The sequence below is a fragment of the Oncorhynchus keta genome, chromosome 18, assembly GCF_023373465.1.
Source record: "Oncorhynchus keta strain PuntledgeMale-10-30-2019 chromosome 18, Oket_V2, whole genome shotgun sequence".
Taxonomy (NCBI): domain Eukaryota; kingdom Metazoa; phylum Chordata; class Actinopteri; order Salmoniformes; family Salmonidae; genus Oncorhynchus; species Oncorhynchus keta.
This window is the reverse complement of record NC_068438.1, coordinates 28,420,162-28,434,368: the sequence shown is the minus strand read 5'-3', so window position 1 is coordinate 28,434,368 and position 14,207 is coordinate 28,420,162. Positions and strand designations below refer to the sequence as shown.

Sequence of the window (14,207 nt, the reverse complement as noted above, 5' to 3'; positions counted from 1 at the left end):
TCATGTATTTGAATTTTCTTCAAGCCCAAGATTCTATGATTCAAGATCATGTCCACATTTCTTCTGCTTCACACCACCAGCTAAGAGATTCAGTTATCAAATCAAATTTTATTTGTCACATACACATGGTTAGCAGATGTTAATGTGAGTGTAGCGAAATGCTTGTGCTTCTAGTTCCGACAGTGCAGTAATATCTAACAATTCCTCAACAACAACCTAATGCACACAAATCTAAAGGGGTGAATGAGAATATGTACATATAAGTATATGGATGAGCGATGGCCGAGCGGCATAGGCAAGGTGCAGTAGATGGTATAAAATACAAGATAATAAAGTGGCATTATTTAGAAGTCAGTTATTGATTTCTTGGACTGTACAAAGTAATGTGTTAAATGTGGTGACTGCTGCTCAAAGATGATTTTATTGTAAAGACAAACAGACATTCATTATTATTTGTGTTTTCATGCATTGCTTACTTTTCACAGCATCAGTACGCAATTTATGACGTGTGCATTTAGTTTAATTATAGTATGACATGGCATATGAATCTCTATCTAGTCTGACCGTAACCTTTTTTTGACCCTGGTCTGACCTAGGTTCGAGGCTCAGCCACCTCCAGGTCACCGGCAGGTCCGCAGCTTCAGGAACTGGAATCCGCCATTGCTTGGCAACCTTCCAGATGATTTCCTGCGGATCCTGCCACAGCAACTGGACAGTATACAGGTACACAGTAGATGTGAAGAAAACCACACACAAAAAAACATTAGCTCTATGACATTTTTAATTTTTTACCTTTTTTTCTCCCCAACTTCATAGTATCCAATTGGTAGTTAGTCTTGTCTCATTGCTGCACTTCCCGTACGGACTCGGGAGAGGCGAAGGTCGAGATCCGTGCGTCCTCCAAAACCCAACCCAACCAAGCCGCACTGCTTCTTGACACAATGCCCACTTAACCCTGAAGCCAGCCGCACCAATGTGTCGGAGGAAACACCGTACACCTGGTGACTGTGTCAGCATGCACTGCGCCCGGCCCACCACAGGAGTTGCTAGTGCGCAATGGGACAAGGACATACCTGCTGGCCAAACCCTCCCCTAACCCGGACGACGCTGGGCCAATTGTGCTCTGCCACATGGGTCTCCCGGTTGTGGCCGGCTGCGACAGAGCCTGGACTCGACCCCAGAGTGGCACAGCCTTAAACCTCTGCGCCACTCGGGAGACCCCTACTTATTTTTATTTTACCTTTATTTAACAAGGCAAGTCAGTTAAGAACAAACTCTTATTTTCAATGACGGCCTAGGAACTGCCTTGTTCAAGGGCAGAACAACAGATTTTTACCTCTTCAGCTCGGGAATTCGATCTTGCAACCTTCCGGTTACTAGTCCAACGCTCTAACCACTAGGCTACCTGCCGCCCCATAATGACATCATCATTAACAGCAGAGTGACAAAATTAAACCTCTCTTTCTCCATCTCTCCTCCTCTAGGGCTCACAGAGCAGTCTGTCCCAGCCTTCTTCCTCCTCCTCTCTGTCCTCCATTGTCCAGCAGACGACCCAGGGAGGTATCTCCAGGCCAGGGGCTGGTGGAGCCCTAGGGGGCCCTGGAGGTCCAGTTGGTGCCGAGGGCATGGAGGGGACAGGCACGGAGCAAGAGCGTAAACTGAAACAGTACCTGGATGATGAGCGCATCGCCCTGTTCCTCCAGAACGAGGAGTTCATGAGGGAGCTGCAGCGCAACCGCGAGTTCCTCGTCGCCCTAGAGAGAGGTGTGCGTGTGTGTGTGTGTGTGTGTGTGTGTGTGTGTGTGTGTGTGTGTGTGTGTGTGTGTGTGTGTGTGTGTGTGTGTGTGTGTGTGTGTGTGTGTGTGTGTGTGTGTGTGTGTGTGTGTGTGTGTGTGTGTGTGTGTCACATACAGATATATGCATACATGGTCACCTGCATGATATACTTTAACACACTCAATACATGTTCAGGACACAGTAGGCTTGTACAGTAGTCAAGTTTATGCTTTCTCTGGAGCAAGTCAGCCACTGTTGAAAATGCTCCTCTTTCTTTCATGATATGCTAGTTGCAAAGTCCCTTTTGTATCTTATGATGCTTCATCCTACAATAGTATACATTTGGGAACCATGTCCCACTTCATCAATGTTTCTTAGTGTCCCGTATTGCATCATAACATCCAGCTTTCTCTGTTTTAGATCGCTTGAAGTATGAATCAAAGAAATCCAAGTCCAATCATTCATCCACTCACATGGAGAATTCCACAGCAGGTAGATATCATTCATAAGCTTCACCAGTAAATGTGTGGGTGGGTGCTCATTCTTATTCAAACACACAATAGGCCTACACATTTCAATGACTTGGTTTGTTTTGATAACTTCACTTTATCACATCCCACATCTAACCACCTATCTTTATCACTTGCTAAGACTAGGTTTGGTGAAATATTTTCCAAGTAGTTGTTGACACAATAAATAGCTTTCTCTGGAGTGATTAATTCAGTATTTATTAGGATCCCCAATTTGCCACTGCCAGGAAACAGTGATATACATAACATTACATAATAATACAAAATATATTTTTTTAAGTGTCTGTCTTTTCCCAGTCCCCGTCGTTCCGTAAGGTTTTCTTTTATCTGTTTTTTTATTTGGTTGTATTGCTAGCTTGAGTTACCTGGGTCATGGCTCTATTTATTACTGTGCATTTCCCAGCCTCTGTTCTGGACCTGGGGACTGTGAAGAGACCTCTGGCTGCATGTCTTGTTTGGTACCGATGAGTGTCCTAACGGTGTTCCAACTGCTTGAACAGACAGTTCAGTACCTTTTTAACCCATCAACACCTCCCACAAAGACCAATAGTGATGCAGTCAATCTCTCCTCAACTTTGATATGCGTACCACTGACATTCACCCTCCATGTAAATCTTCATGGAATACATGCTGCTCTGTTCTGGAACCAATTGCAATCCAACTCATCCCAAACCATCTCAATTGGGTTGAGGTCGGGTGATTGTGGAGCCCAGGTCATCTGATGCAGCACTCCACCACCCTCCTTCTTGGTCAAATAGCTCTTACACAGCCTGGAGGTGTGTTGGGTCATTGTCCTGTTGAAAAACAAATTATAGTTCCACTAAGCGCAAACCAGATGGGATGGCGTATCGCTGCAGAATGCTGTGGTAGCCTTCCTGGTTAAGTGTGCCTTGAATTCTAAATAAATCACCAACAGTGTCACCAGCAAAGCACCCCCACACCTCCTCCATGCTTCACGGTGGGAACCACACCTGATCATCCATTCACCTACTCTGCGTCTCCCAAAGACACGGTGGTTGGAATCAAAAATATAAAATTTGGACTCATCGGACCAAAGGACAGATTTCTACCGGTCTAATCTCCATTGTTCGTGTTTCTTGGCCCAAACAAGTCTCTTCTTATTATTGGTGTCCTTTAGTAGTGTTTACTTTGCAGCAATTTGACCATGAAGGCCTGATTGAATCAGTCTCCTCTGAACAGTTGATGTTGAGATTAGAGGTCGATCGATTAATCGGAATGGCCGATTAATTAGGGCCGATTTCACTGATTCGAAGTGATTGTTTCCGGATTCTACCATATTATTGACGTAAGGCTCGTATTTCTGTGTGTTATTATGTTATAATTAAGTCTATGATTTGATAGAGCAGTCTGACTGAGCGATGGTAGGCACCAGCAGGCTCGTAAGCGTTCATTCAAACAGCACTTTCATGCCATTTGCCAGCATCTCTTCGCAATGCTTCAATGCTGGTGTAACCGATGTGAAATGGTTAGCTAGTTAGCGGGGTGCGCGCTAATAGTGTTTCAAACTCGCTCTGAGACTTGGAGTAGTTGTTCCCCTGGCTCTGCATGGGTAATGCTGCTTCGAGGATGGCTGTTGTCGATGTGTTCCTGGTTCGAGCCCAGGTCGGGGCGAGGAGAGGGATGGAAACTATAATGTTACACTGGTAATACTAAAGTGCCTATAAGAACATCCAATAGTCAAAGGTATATGAAATACAAATCGTATAGAGAGAAATAGTCCTATAATTCCTATAATAACTACAACCTAAAACGTCTTACCTGGGAATATTGAAGACTCATGTTAAAAGGAACCACCAGCTTTCATATGTTCTCATGTTCTGAGCAAGGAACTTAAAAGTTAGCTTTCTTACATGGCACATATTGCACTTTTACTTTCTTTGTTTTTGCATTATTTAAACCAAATTGAACATGTTTCATTATTTATTTGGGGCTAAATTGATTTTATTTATGTATTATATTAAGTTAAAATAAGTGTTCATTCAGTATTGTTGTAATTGTCATTATTATTACAAATAAATTACGAATAAATAAATAAAAATCGTCCGATTAATCGGTGTCAGCTTTGTTTGGTCCTCCAATAATCGGTATCGGCGTTGAAAAAAAATCATAATCGGTTGACCTCTAGTTGAGATGTTTCTGTTACTTGAACTCTGAAGCATTTATTTGGACTGCAATTTCTGATGCTGGTAACTCTAATGAACTTATTCTCTGCAGCAGAAGTAATTCTAGGTCTTCCTTTCCTGTGGTGGTCCTCATGAGAGTCAGTTTTGTCATAGCGCTTGATGGTTTTTGCTACTGCACTTGAAGAAACTTTCAAAGTTCTTGAAGATTTCCGCATTGACTTCATGTCTTAAAGTAATGATGGACTGTCGTTTCTCTTTGCTTATTTGAGCTGTTATTGACATAATATCGACTTGATCTTTTACCAAATAGGGCTGTCTTCTGTATACCACCCCTACCTTGTCACAACACCACTGATTGGCTCAAACACATTAAGAAGGAAATTCCGCAAGTTAACTTTAACAAGGCACACCTGTTGATTGAAATGCATTCCAGGTGACTACCTCATGAAGCTGGTTGAGAGAATGCCAAGAGTGTGCAAAACTGTCATCAAGGCAAAGTGTGGCTACTTTGAATAATTACAAATATAACATATATTTTGATTTGTACAACACTTTTTTTGGTTACTACATCATTCCATATGTGTTATTTCATAGTTTTGATGTCTTCACTATTATTCTACAGTGTAGAGAATAGTCAAAACAAAGAAAAACCCTTGAATGAGTAGGTGTGTCCAAACTTTTGACTGGTACTATATATCCTTCTTTGCCGCACATGACCACACAACTGGGCAGTAGTTCAGGTGTGACAAAACTTTGACAGACCTCTTCCCATTTTAGAAACCATTGAGTCGAATTGTTTTGACCATGACAACTTTCTGTCTAGGGTTACACCGAGCAGTTTAGTCTCCTCAACTTGCTCAATCGCCACATTATTCAATAATAGATCCTAGATAAGGTTGAGTGGGTGATTTGTCCAAAAAACTATGCTTTTTAGTTTGAGATTGCTAATCTTGGCCAACGGAATTACATTTGCCTTCCTTCAGGCCTGAGGGCACACACTGTCTTCTGGGCTTAAATTGAAGATGTGGGATGAAGGTGCAAACATGTATTCCTTTATCAACTTCAGCAATTTACCATCCATGTTGTCGGTACCGGGGGGCTTGTCCTTATTTATAGAGTGCAACAAGTTTTTCACCTCTTCCACACCAACTTTGCAGAACTCAAAAGTACAGTGCTTGACTTTCATTATTTGGTCCGTTATCAATCAATCAATCAAATTTTATTTATATAGCCCTTCGTACATCAGCTGATATCTCAAAGTGCTGTACAGAAACCCAGCCTAAAACCCCAAACAGCAAGCAATGCAGGTGTAGAAGCACGATATGCATGAATATGAAGGCTTGGCGTTTGTTGTTTGCATGTCATGTCTAAGTTAGCAAATCTTGTCAACAAAAATGGTTGGCAATATCCAAGGGTTTTGTTATGAACAAGCCATCCGTTTCAATGAAGGTTGGTGCCGAGTTAGCTTTTTTTGCCAGGAATTTCATTTAAAGTACTCCAGAGATTTTTACTATCATTTTTTATATAATTTATCTTTGTTCAATAGTAAAAACATTTTTTTTAAACTACAAGTTTTGTTTAGATTCCATCAAGTCTTAAAGTTCACAGATATTTTTTTTTACGACAACTATAGTAACCAATTAAGACTTTACATGGTCAAATCAAAAATGGTTGAAATTGTTGGTTGACTACTCAGGTTCATTATTTGTGCATGTGTGTTCTTGTGTTCGTACAGTATGTGTGAGCACATGTTGTGTGTGTCTGTGTGTCTGTGTGTGTGTGTGCATAATATGTATGTCTTTTACAACTTCTTTCTTTGTTTCCAGGAGAGCACTGTGCGTCAGGGTCGATGGAGGCTTGTACTGCTGTGTCAGATGACGCCATGTTTAGAGACAAACTCAAACACATGGGCAAATGTAAGACAACCTCTACACATTATTAGCATCCCGTGTCTTTCTGGCAATGGCTTTTTAACTAACTCAATCAAGAGAACAGCATACTTAGGCAAACCCTTTTTACAATCCTTTGTTCTGGTCATTTATTTTGTGATGATACTGTTGTCTCTCCCACCTAGCAACACGAAAGAAGCTGTTTGAAATCGCCAGATCATTCTCTGACAAGACAAAGAGAAGAAAGTTAAAAAGAAGAACGCTCCTGAAGCACCAGTCGTATCCTTCATTGCCAGTCGATTCTAATTTCCTATCAGAAACGTTAGATGGGTTCCATTTTGCAGTGTTTTATAGAACTCAATGATCACGTACCACATACTGTATAATACAGATGTCCAGTGCCTTTGGTAATTTTCAGACCCCTTTTGTTAGGTTTCCACCTTTTGTTAGGTTACAGCCTTATTCTAAAATGTATTAAATAGTTTTTTAAAGTCAAAAATAAACATCAGAAATATCACATTTACGGAGGTATTCAGACCCTTTACTCAGTACTGTGTTGAAGCACCTTTGGCAGCGATTACAGCCTCGAGTCTTCTTGGGTATGACTCTACAAGCTTGGCACACCTGTATTTGGGGAGTTTCTCCCAGTCTTCTCTGCAGACCTCAAGCTCTGTCAGGTTGGAGTGTTTTCAGGTCTCTCCAAAGATGTTGGATCGGGTTTAAGTCCGGGCTCTGGCTGGGCCACACAAGGACATTCAGAGACTTGTCCCGAAGCCACACCTGCATTGTCTTGGCTGTGTGCTTAGTGTCGTTGTCCTGTTGGAAGGTGAACCTTCACCCCAGTCTGAGGTCCTGAGCACTCTGGAGCAGGTTTTCATCAACGATCTCACCGTACTTTGCTCTGTTCATCTTTGCCTCGATTCTGACTAGTCATCCAGTCCATGCCTCTGAAAAACATCCCCACAGCATGATGCTGCCACCACCATGCTTCACCGTAGGGATGGTGCCAGGTTTCCTCCAGACTTGACGCTTGGCATTCAGGCCAAAGAGTTCAATCTTGGTTTCATCAGACCAGAGAATCTTGTTTCTCATGGTCTGAGAGTCTTTAGGTGCATTTTGACAAACTCTAAGCAGGCTGTCGTGTGCTTTTTACTGAGGAGTGGCTTCTGTCTGGCCTAATTGGTGGAGTTCCAAACTTATTCCATTTAAGAATGATAACTTTCCTAGTTAAATAAAGGTTACACAATGATTGAGGCCACTGGGTTCTCAGGGCCCTTCAATGCTGCAGAAATAATCAAGTTGTAGAAGCATCTCAAGTATGATCAACGGAAACAGGATGCACCTCAGCTTCATTCCCTCAGCTTCATTACTTTCGTACATAAGGTATTTCTGTTTTATATATATATATATATATATACACAGTGGGGAGAACAAGTATTTGATACACTGCCGATTTTGCAGGTTTTCCTACTTACAAAACATGTAGAGGTCTGTAATTTTTAGCATAAGTACACTTCAACTGTGAGACGGAATCTAAAACAAAGAAAATCACATTGTATGATTTTTAAGTCATTAATTAGCATTTTATTGCATGACATAAGTATTTGATACATCAGAAAAGCAGAACTTAATATTTGGTACAGAATCCTTTGTTTGCAATTACAGAGATCATACGTTTCCTGTAGTTCTTGACCAGGTTTGCACACACTGCAGCAGGGATTTTGGCCCACTCCTCCATACAGACCTTCTCCAGATGCTTCAGGTTTCGGGGCTGTCGCTGGGCAATACGGACTTTCAGCTCCCTCCAAAGATTTTCTATTGTGTTCAGGTCTGGAGACTGGCTAGGCCACTCCAGGACCTTGAGATGCTTCTTACGGAGCCACTCCTTAGTTGCCCTGGCTGTGTGTTTCGGGTCGTTGTCATGCTGGAAGACCCAGCCACGACCCATCTTCAATGCGCTTACTGAGGGAAGGAGGTTGTTGGCCAAGATCTCGCGATACATGGCCCCATCCATCCTCCCCTCAATACGGTGCAGTCGTCCTGTCCCCTTTGCAGAAAAGCATCCCCAAAGAATTATGTTTCCACCTCCATGCTTCACGGTTGTGATGGTATTATTGGGGTTGTACTCATCCTTCTTCTTCCTCCAAACATGGCGAGTGGAGTTTAGACCAAAAAGCTCTATTTTTGTCTCATCAGACCACATGACCTTCTCCCATTCCTCCTCTGGATCATCCAGATGATCATTGGCAAACTTCAGACAGGCCTGGACATGCGCTGGCTTGAGCAGGGGGACCTTGCGTGCCCTGCAGGATTTTAATCCATGACGGTGTAGTGTGTTACTAATGGTTTTCTTTGAGACTGTGGTCCCAGCTCTCTTCAGGTCATTGACCAGGTCCTGCCGTGTAGTTCTGGGCTGATCCCTCACCTTCCTCATGATCATTGATGCCCCACGAGGTGAGATCTTACATGGAGCCCCAGACCGAGGGTGATTGACCGTCAACTTGAACGTCTTCCATTTTCTAATAATTGCGCCAACAGTTGTTACCTACTCATCAAGCTGCTTGCCTATTGTCATGTAGCCCATCCCAGCCTTGTGCAGGTCTACAATTTTATCCCTGATGTCCTTACACAGCTCTCTGGTCTTGGCCATTGTGGAGCGGTTGGAGTCTGTTTGAGTGTGTGGACAGGTGTCTTTTATACAGGTAACGAGTTCAAACAGGTGCAGTTAATACATGTAATGAGTGGAGAACAGGAGGGCTTCTTAAAGAAAAACGAACAGGTCTGTGAGAGCCGGAATTCTAACTGGTTGGTAGTTGATCAAATACGTATGTCATGCAATAAAATGCTAATTAATTACTTAAAAATCGTACAATGTGATTTTCTGGATTTTTGTTTTAGATTCCGTCTCTCACAGTTGAAGTCTACGTATGATCAAAATTACAGACCTCTACATGCTTTGTAAGTAGGAAAACCTGCAAAATCGGCAGTGTATCAAATACTTGTTCTCCCCACTGTATGTATGTATATATATATATATATATATATATGTTTAAAAAAAATCTAAACCTGTTTTCGCTTTGTCATTATGGGGTATTGTGTGTAGATTGCTGAGGAAATTGTTTTATTTAATCTGTTTTAGAACATGGCTGTAACCTAACAAAATGTGGAAAAAAGTCAAGGGGCCTGAATACTTTCCGAATGCACTGTATGTATCATATCCAGCCCTTTAGGTGTTTTCCTCGACCATATCCCCACTAAGACTGGGCATAGCCAACTCTACAGCCAACCTCCTGGAGGATGTGGAGGGAAGCCCGGAAGATGGCCAGCCCAGAAGATCAGACACTCAAGAAAATGATGTGCCACACAAGGAGCTGTTGTCATGGTGAAAACCTGTTCTTCCCTGTTGGGAATTGTATGGCTTTACTCTGTGTAACTACTATAACTGCTCTAATCAAACAACTTTGGTTTTAGAAGTGGGTGGGACATAACTTTTCATATTTTTGTAAAAAAAAAATTCAGTCGTATAAGTGTTCCACACAGCCTACCCGACCGCTCGGAGGAATCCGCATGATCCTAAAGCACACCGTAGCATTGCTTTGTATCACATTCCAAGTTATAAACCTGGGGGGGGGTGCAAATTTCCCATTTGAAAGTTGGTTGAAATAAATCCTTTGTTTATAGATGAACTTTTGGCTGTAATCTGACAAACATGTCACCTCCTCCATTTCAGATCCTCCAAGGCTGTACCACATCAGTGTTTCCATGGTGACAGCAGAATGACCCATGGCTGGTGGTCAAGCAATACTTCAGCTCCTCCCTCCCCTAACACAGACCAGCTAATCCCAGGCCAAGAAGTGACATGGGACCACCCACTTGCCCAGGGGGAGAAGAAGCAAACTGCTATCCACACACCACCTCTCCTTAACTCTGACTGTTCATAATCGCATTGGATTACCATTATAATCTCTGTATTATAACTCTTAGTTAATATATGATTTAATATGTAAAGGACCAGATGCATTAGTCTTTTGACTGTTCTGTATTTTTTTTTTAAATATCCGCTCCCTTTAATCCCCATTGCAGAAGGCATGGCAGCCTTGGTGAGGATGATCTTACCATATGGACTCATCTAGTGTTACCAGTCTAATCTATTTTTTATGGCTGGGATAGGTCACTCCTGAGCCAAAGTGTGCACCTCTGAAATGTCCCATAATAATGTCCATGTGTTGCTACGTCCATTTGGTCACAGTTTTAAACAGACAGTAATCAGTGATGACGTGGCACGTTTTTAAACATCCCAACTAGAATCACAGCTCAATCCAAGTTCAATCCCATTTTTCCTGAAAGTTCAGGAAACAGAAAAGACTTGTAAACAGAGACCCTAACATTACAGTCAACATTATATTCACCCCCCCCCCTTTAAATCTAGAGTTTCCTCTGAGCAATTTGACACCCTTCTGCTGCACCCTATATAAAAGAGAGGCATTCCAACCTGTCAAAATAGTCACTTGTCCCTAGCGGGTCATATTTCATCCCATATTGTTATGTCAATGTGTAACTAAATGCCAAGCTTTCCCTTTAATCCAATTTCAGGAATTCTGACAATAAACATAAGCTTTCATGTGAACTGAAATATTCCTCAAGCTACACTGACTGCCATATCTCAGTATTCTCATGTCTTTTTCAATACAGCATTTATATCTTGTTGAGAGGAAGGAGGGGTGGCATATTGCTGAATTCCAGTATTATTGAGTACACAATATAACTACTTGAAAAATTTGATAAACATATATACCAGTCATCTGTGCACATTGATGATAAACATGTGTTTTGTTTTGTGGTGTATTGGGAAATGAACCACTTGTAATGGGAAGTGTTGGGTATGGAGAGAGCAGAGCAGGATATGGATGATGCCTCTGTGAGGACTGGCATTGTTCTTGATTAAATACGCTGTTGGATGTATCAGTATAAAAGAGAAGGCTGATGATGACCCAGTGCTGTGATATGAGCTTCAACAGACAGTCGAGGTAGATTTGAAATCAACCCTTTGAGCAACTAGCTGATTTGCAAGGCTTCACATTGATCTGTCAATTTCCCAACGATTGGAAATTATTACCAGCTTCAATCTTATTCTGAAGCCTTCTCCCCAAAGTGTGCTCTTTGCTCACAATCATTAAAAAGGAAGGGAATGACTGGTGTAGGAAATATATTTTAATGTTTTAAAATGTATTCGTAGGAGTGAGCAAGCCAAGTGCACTTTGGGGAGAAGGGTGGGGAATTGTAACACACCACTCTTCCATCTAAAATGGATTTACATGTAAATGGTTGATTTGCTACCTCTCAAATTATGACGTATCCACGATTGAAAATTAATATTTTTACGATTGAAATTTAAGATTGTTCAAATCACCCATTTACCATGTTTCCTTGATTCAGGAATGAGACATGTTTTAACCCCTTCTCTGTCAGGGATTTGACAGAAGATCTCATTGGTGATAGGTCATGTGTTGTACATAAGGAGAAATGTCTGTTTGTTGTACATACGGAGAAAATTCAAGTATTGATTGTGTGAAGGGAGGCTGAAACTGACCCTTTTGGTGTTCCTTTTGAAGTCTGTTGATGTTATGGATTGGGTTTGGAATTTTGCCCTGTAGACAATTTCTGTGTGTTGTCAATTTCTTGTTTGTTAGTTTTGCTCTCAGCATTTCTCATACAGGTCTTCACAAACTCTCAAAAATTGATGCCAATAAAAGGAGTTTATTGCCCTTGCCATAATGAAAACAATTTGCCAGACTGCTATAATGTCACCCAATCATTTGTACTGTTATTGAACAACAGATCATTCAGCTTACTCAAACTGCCATCAGACTATCCATTTACCTTCATTATTACTGTCATGCTATTCACACATTCATATCTATATAGGTGTTTAAAATGGGCTTTTAGAAAAAAATATATATAGCTTTTACTGTACCAGACTGTTTCAAATATCACCCCATGATAGTGGAGTGCTTTCATTTATTTCCATAGAGGACATTCTAACTCATATCTGCAGCAACCGAGGGAGCATCAGTGACAAGAAGCAGGTTATGTTTGTTTACAATATCCTGTGACCTTTCACCCACTGACCAGTCAGCAGGTTTATGTCTGTTTATTCCAACATTGCATGATATCAGTTAGTCACCAAGTGCTTGCACTCCATTGGTCTTTTGCTTAGTTTTGTTCTTTTCAGAAAAGAGAGAAATTAAATGTTTTGTATCTTCAGTTCCAGGCTTTTGATTGACATATGTACATGCAGTTTTGTTATTGTACTGTCGAGGGCAACACTCGTCTGCATGGTTTTGTGATGTGATTTCAAAATGGATTGATGTTTGATGACTGCTCATAGAAACTTGTAGATACGTTATCGTCTCAGGGAAGTTTCCATCTTCTTTCTACTGTTCTTCCATTTCCAATTGGTCCCACTTGGTAAAAGCACAATTAAGAATCTAGGCCGGTAGTTTATTCCATCAGAAGCTTCAAATATGATTTTGGTGGCCAGACATGATTTCAAATGCTGGACCTGCATATAGGCCTAGTTGTTGTATGGAGAAGAGCATACTCAAAGTAATTTCTCACTCTAACGTTTTAACCTTTTCTGACCAATTATTGTACTGTATGTGTGCCAGACAGTGATATGCTTCATGATGAATGTACATGAATAGAGATGAGGCCAGTACTAGCAGACAACATGCTTGTTTACAATGCACTCATGAGCCTGCAATCTTCTATGGCTCATAACCATATGATAAGAATGTATGCTACATTTACTTTGAATAACTACCACCACAGAGCTTGATGGTTTTCAGCCTCTTTTGTATTGAACTCGATGAGATCTGTGTGGTCTGTCCAGAAACAACCCCTATAGCCCCTAAACCATTTTTGTAGATCTGTTTCTGGATTGGGCTGTAACCAATACATTTAAAGAACTTCAGAATTTGTATGATTCAAAATGTGTTTGTTTGTGTCATATTTTGGAAGGACAAGGTCAGAAGCCAGTTTCTCCCCACAAAATATGTTTAAGGTTCTTTAGGTGATTGTTTTACTCAAAATTGTTTTCCGGATCAGATTTTTCTTACACTTTAAGAAAGTATAGCTATTGAAGTAATCAAGTTGTGTTGTACCCTGTCTGATGTGATTGTGTTACATTTGTAAAGATTTATTAACATCCCTTTTCATTAAAGTTGTTTCAAATCAAATCAAATTGTATTTGTCACATGCACCATGTAGGTATAGTTATTAAAGTGACTATGCATTTCTATAAATCCCTTACACAAGATTGTCACAACTGACTCATGAAAATTACTGTCATCGCTCAACGTCAGGCTCCTGGTGAGGCCTATCTTTCTGAAGAAAGAGAAAGACCTAGGACCTTTTGTGTGCTAGATTTGAAGTGAAATGTTTCTAGCTAAGACAAAACACGTTGGGAATAGGTACTATAATGCACCGGTTGCACACATCTTTCTTGTTACAGTCAGAAAGGAATATAGGTGCAGTATAAACTATCTTTGGTATTGTGACATTCTTGTTTATGAATGGTAAAGGTCACGTGACCATTGACACAAATGTGTCATGTCGTGTTGTGTCCCATCCCCCAATGTAAATTATGCAAAATTGACTGTTGTCCCCCTCTCCACAGCTTTAAGCTTCAACAGAAAAAAATAGTTCTAGTTGGAAATATAATATATTTGTGATATATACTATTTGCCGTTGCAAAAGGACGGTGCACAATAAGAGTGAAATACTGTATATCAATGGTGATAAATGAGAGGGAAAACTTGAAAACGCTTACAAATTAAGGGGCGGTGCCATTTTATCACCTTGGTAAC

At 41.0% G+C, this 14,207-nt stretch overlaps 1 protein-coding gene across 5 annotated transcripts in view; it reads left to right on the top strand.

The window, feature by feature from the left end:
* Positions 1 to 13,582, top strand: part of LOC118370734 (CUE domain-containing protein 1) — a 56,807-nt gene extending 43,225 nt beyond the window's left edge. For 4 of the 5 annotated variants that reach the window (XM_035755831.2, XM_035755835.2, XM_035755834.2 and 1 more), the window contains 7 exons: positions 597 to 723; positions 1,485 to 1,764; positions 2,197 to 2,268; positions 6,277 to 6,366; positions 6,525 to 6,618; positions 9,599 to 9,721; positions 10,070 to 13,582. In XM_035755831.2, coding sequence (XP_035611724.1) covers positions 597 to 723; positions 1,485 to 1,764; positions 2,197 to 2,268; positions 6,277 to 6,366; positions 6,525 to 6,618; positions 9,599 to 9,721; position 10,070 — 787 coding nt within the window. In that variant the 3' untranslated portion in view covers positions 10,071 to 13,582. Of the gene's footprint in view, positions 1 to 596; positions 724 to 1,484; positions 1,765 to 2,196; positions 2,269 to 6,276; positions 6,367 to 6,524; positions 9,298 to 9,561; positions 9,722 to 10,069 lie in introns of all 5 variants that reach the window. The other variant, XR_008068131.1, reaches the window with a different exon arrangement.
* The last annotated feature ends 625 nt before the right edge of the window (positions 13,583 to 14,207 follow it).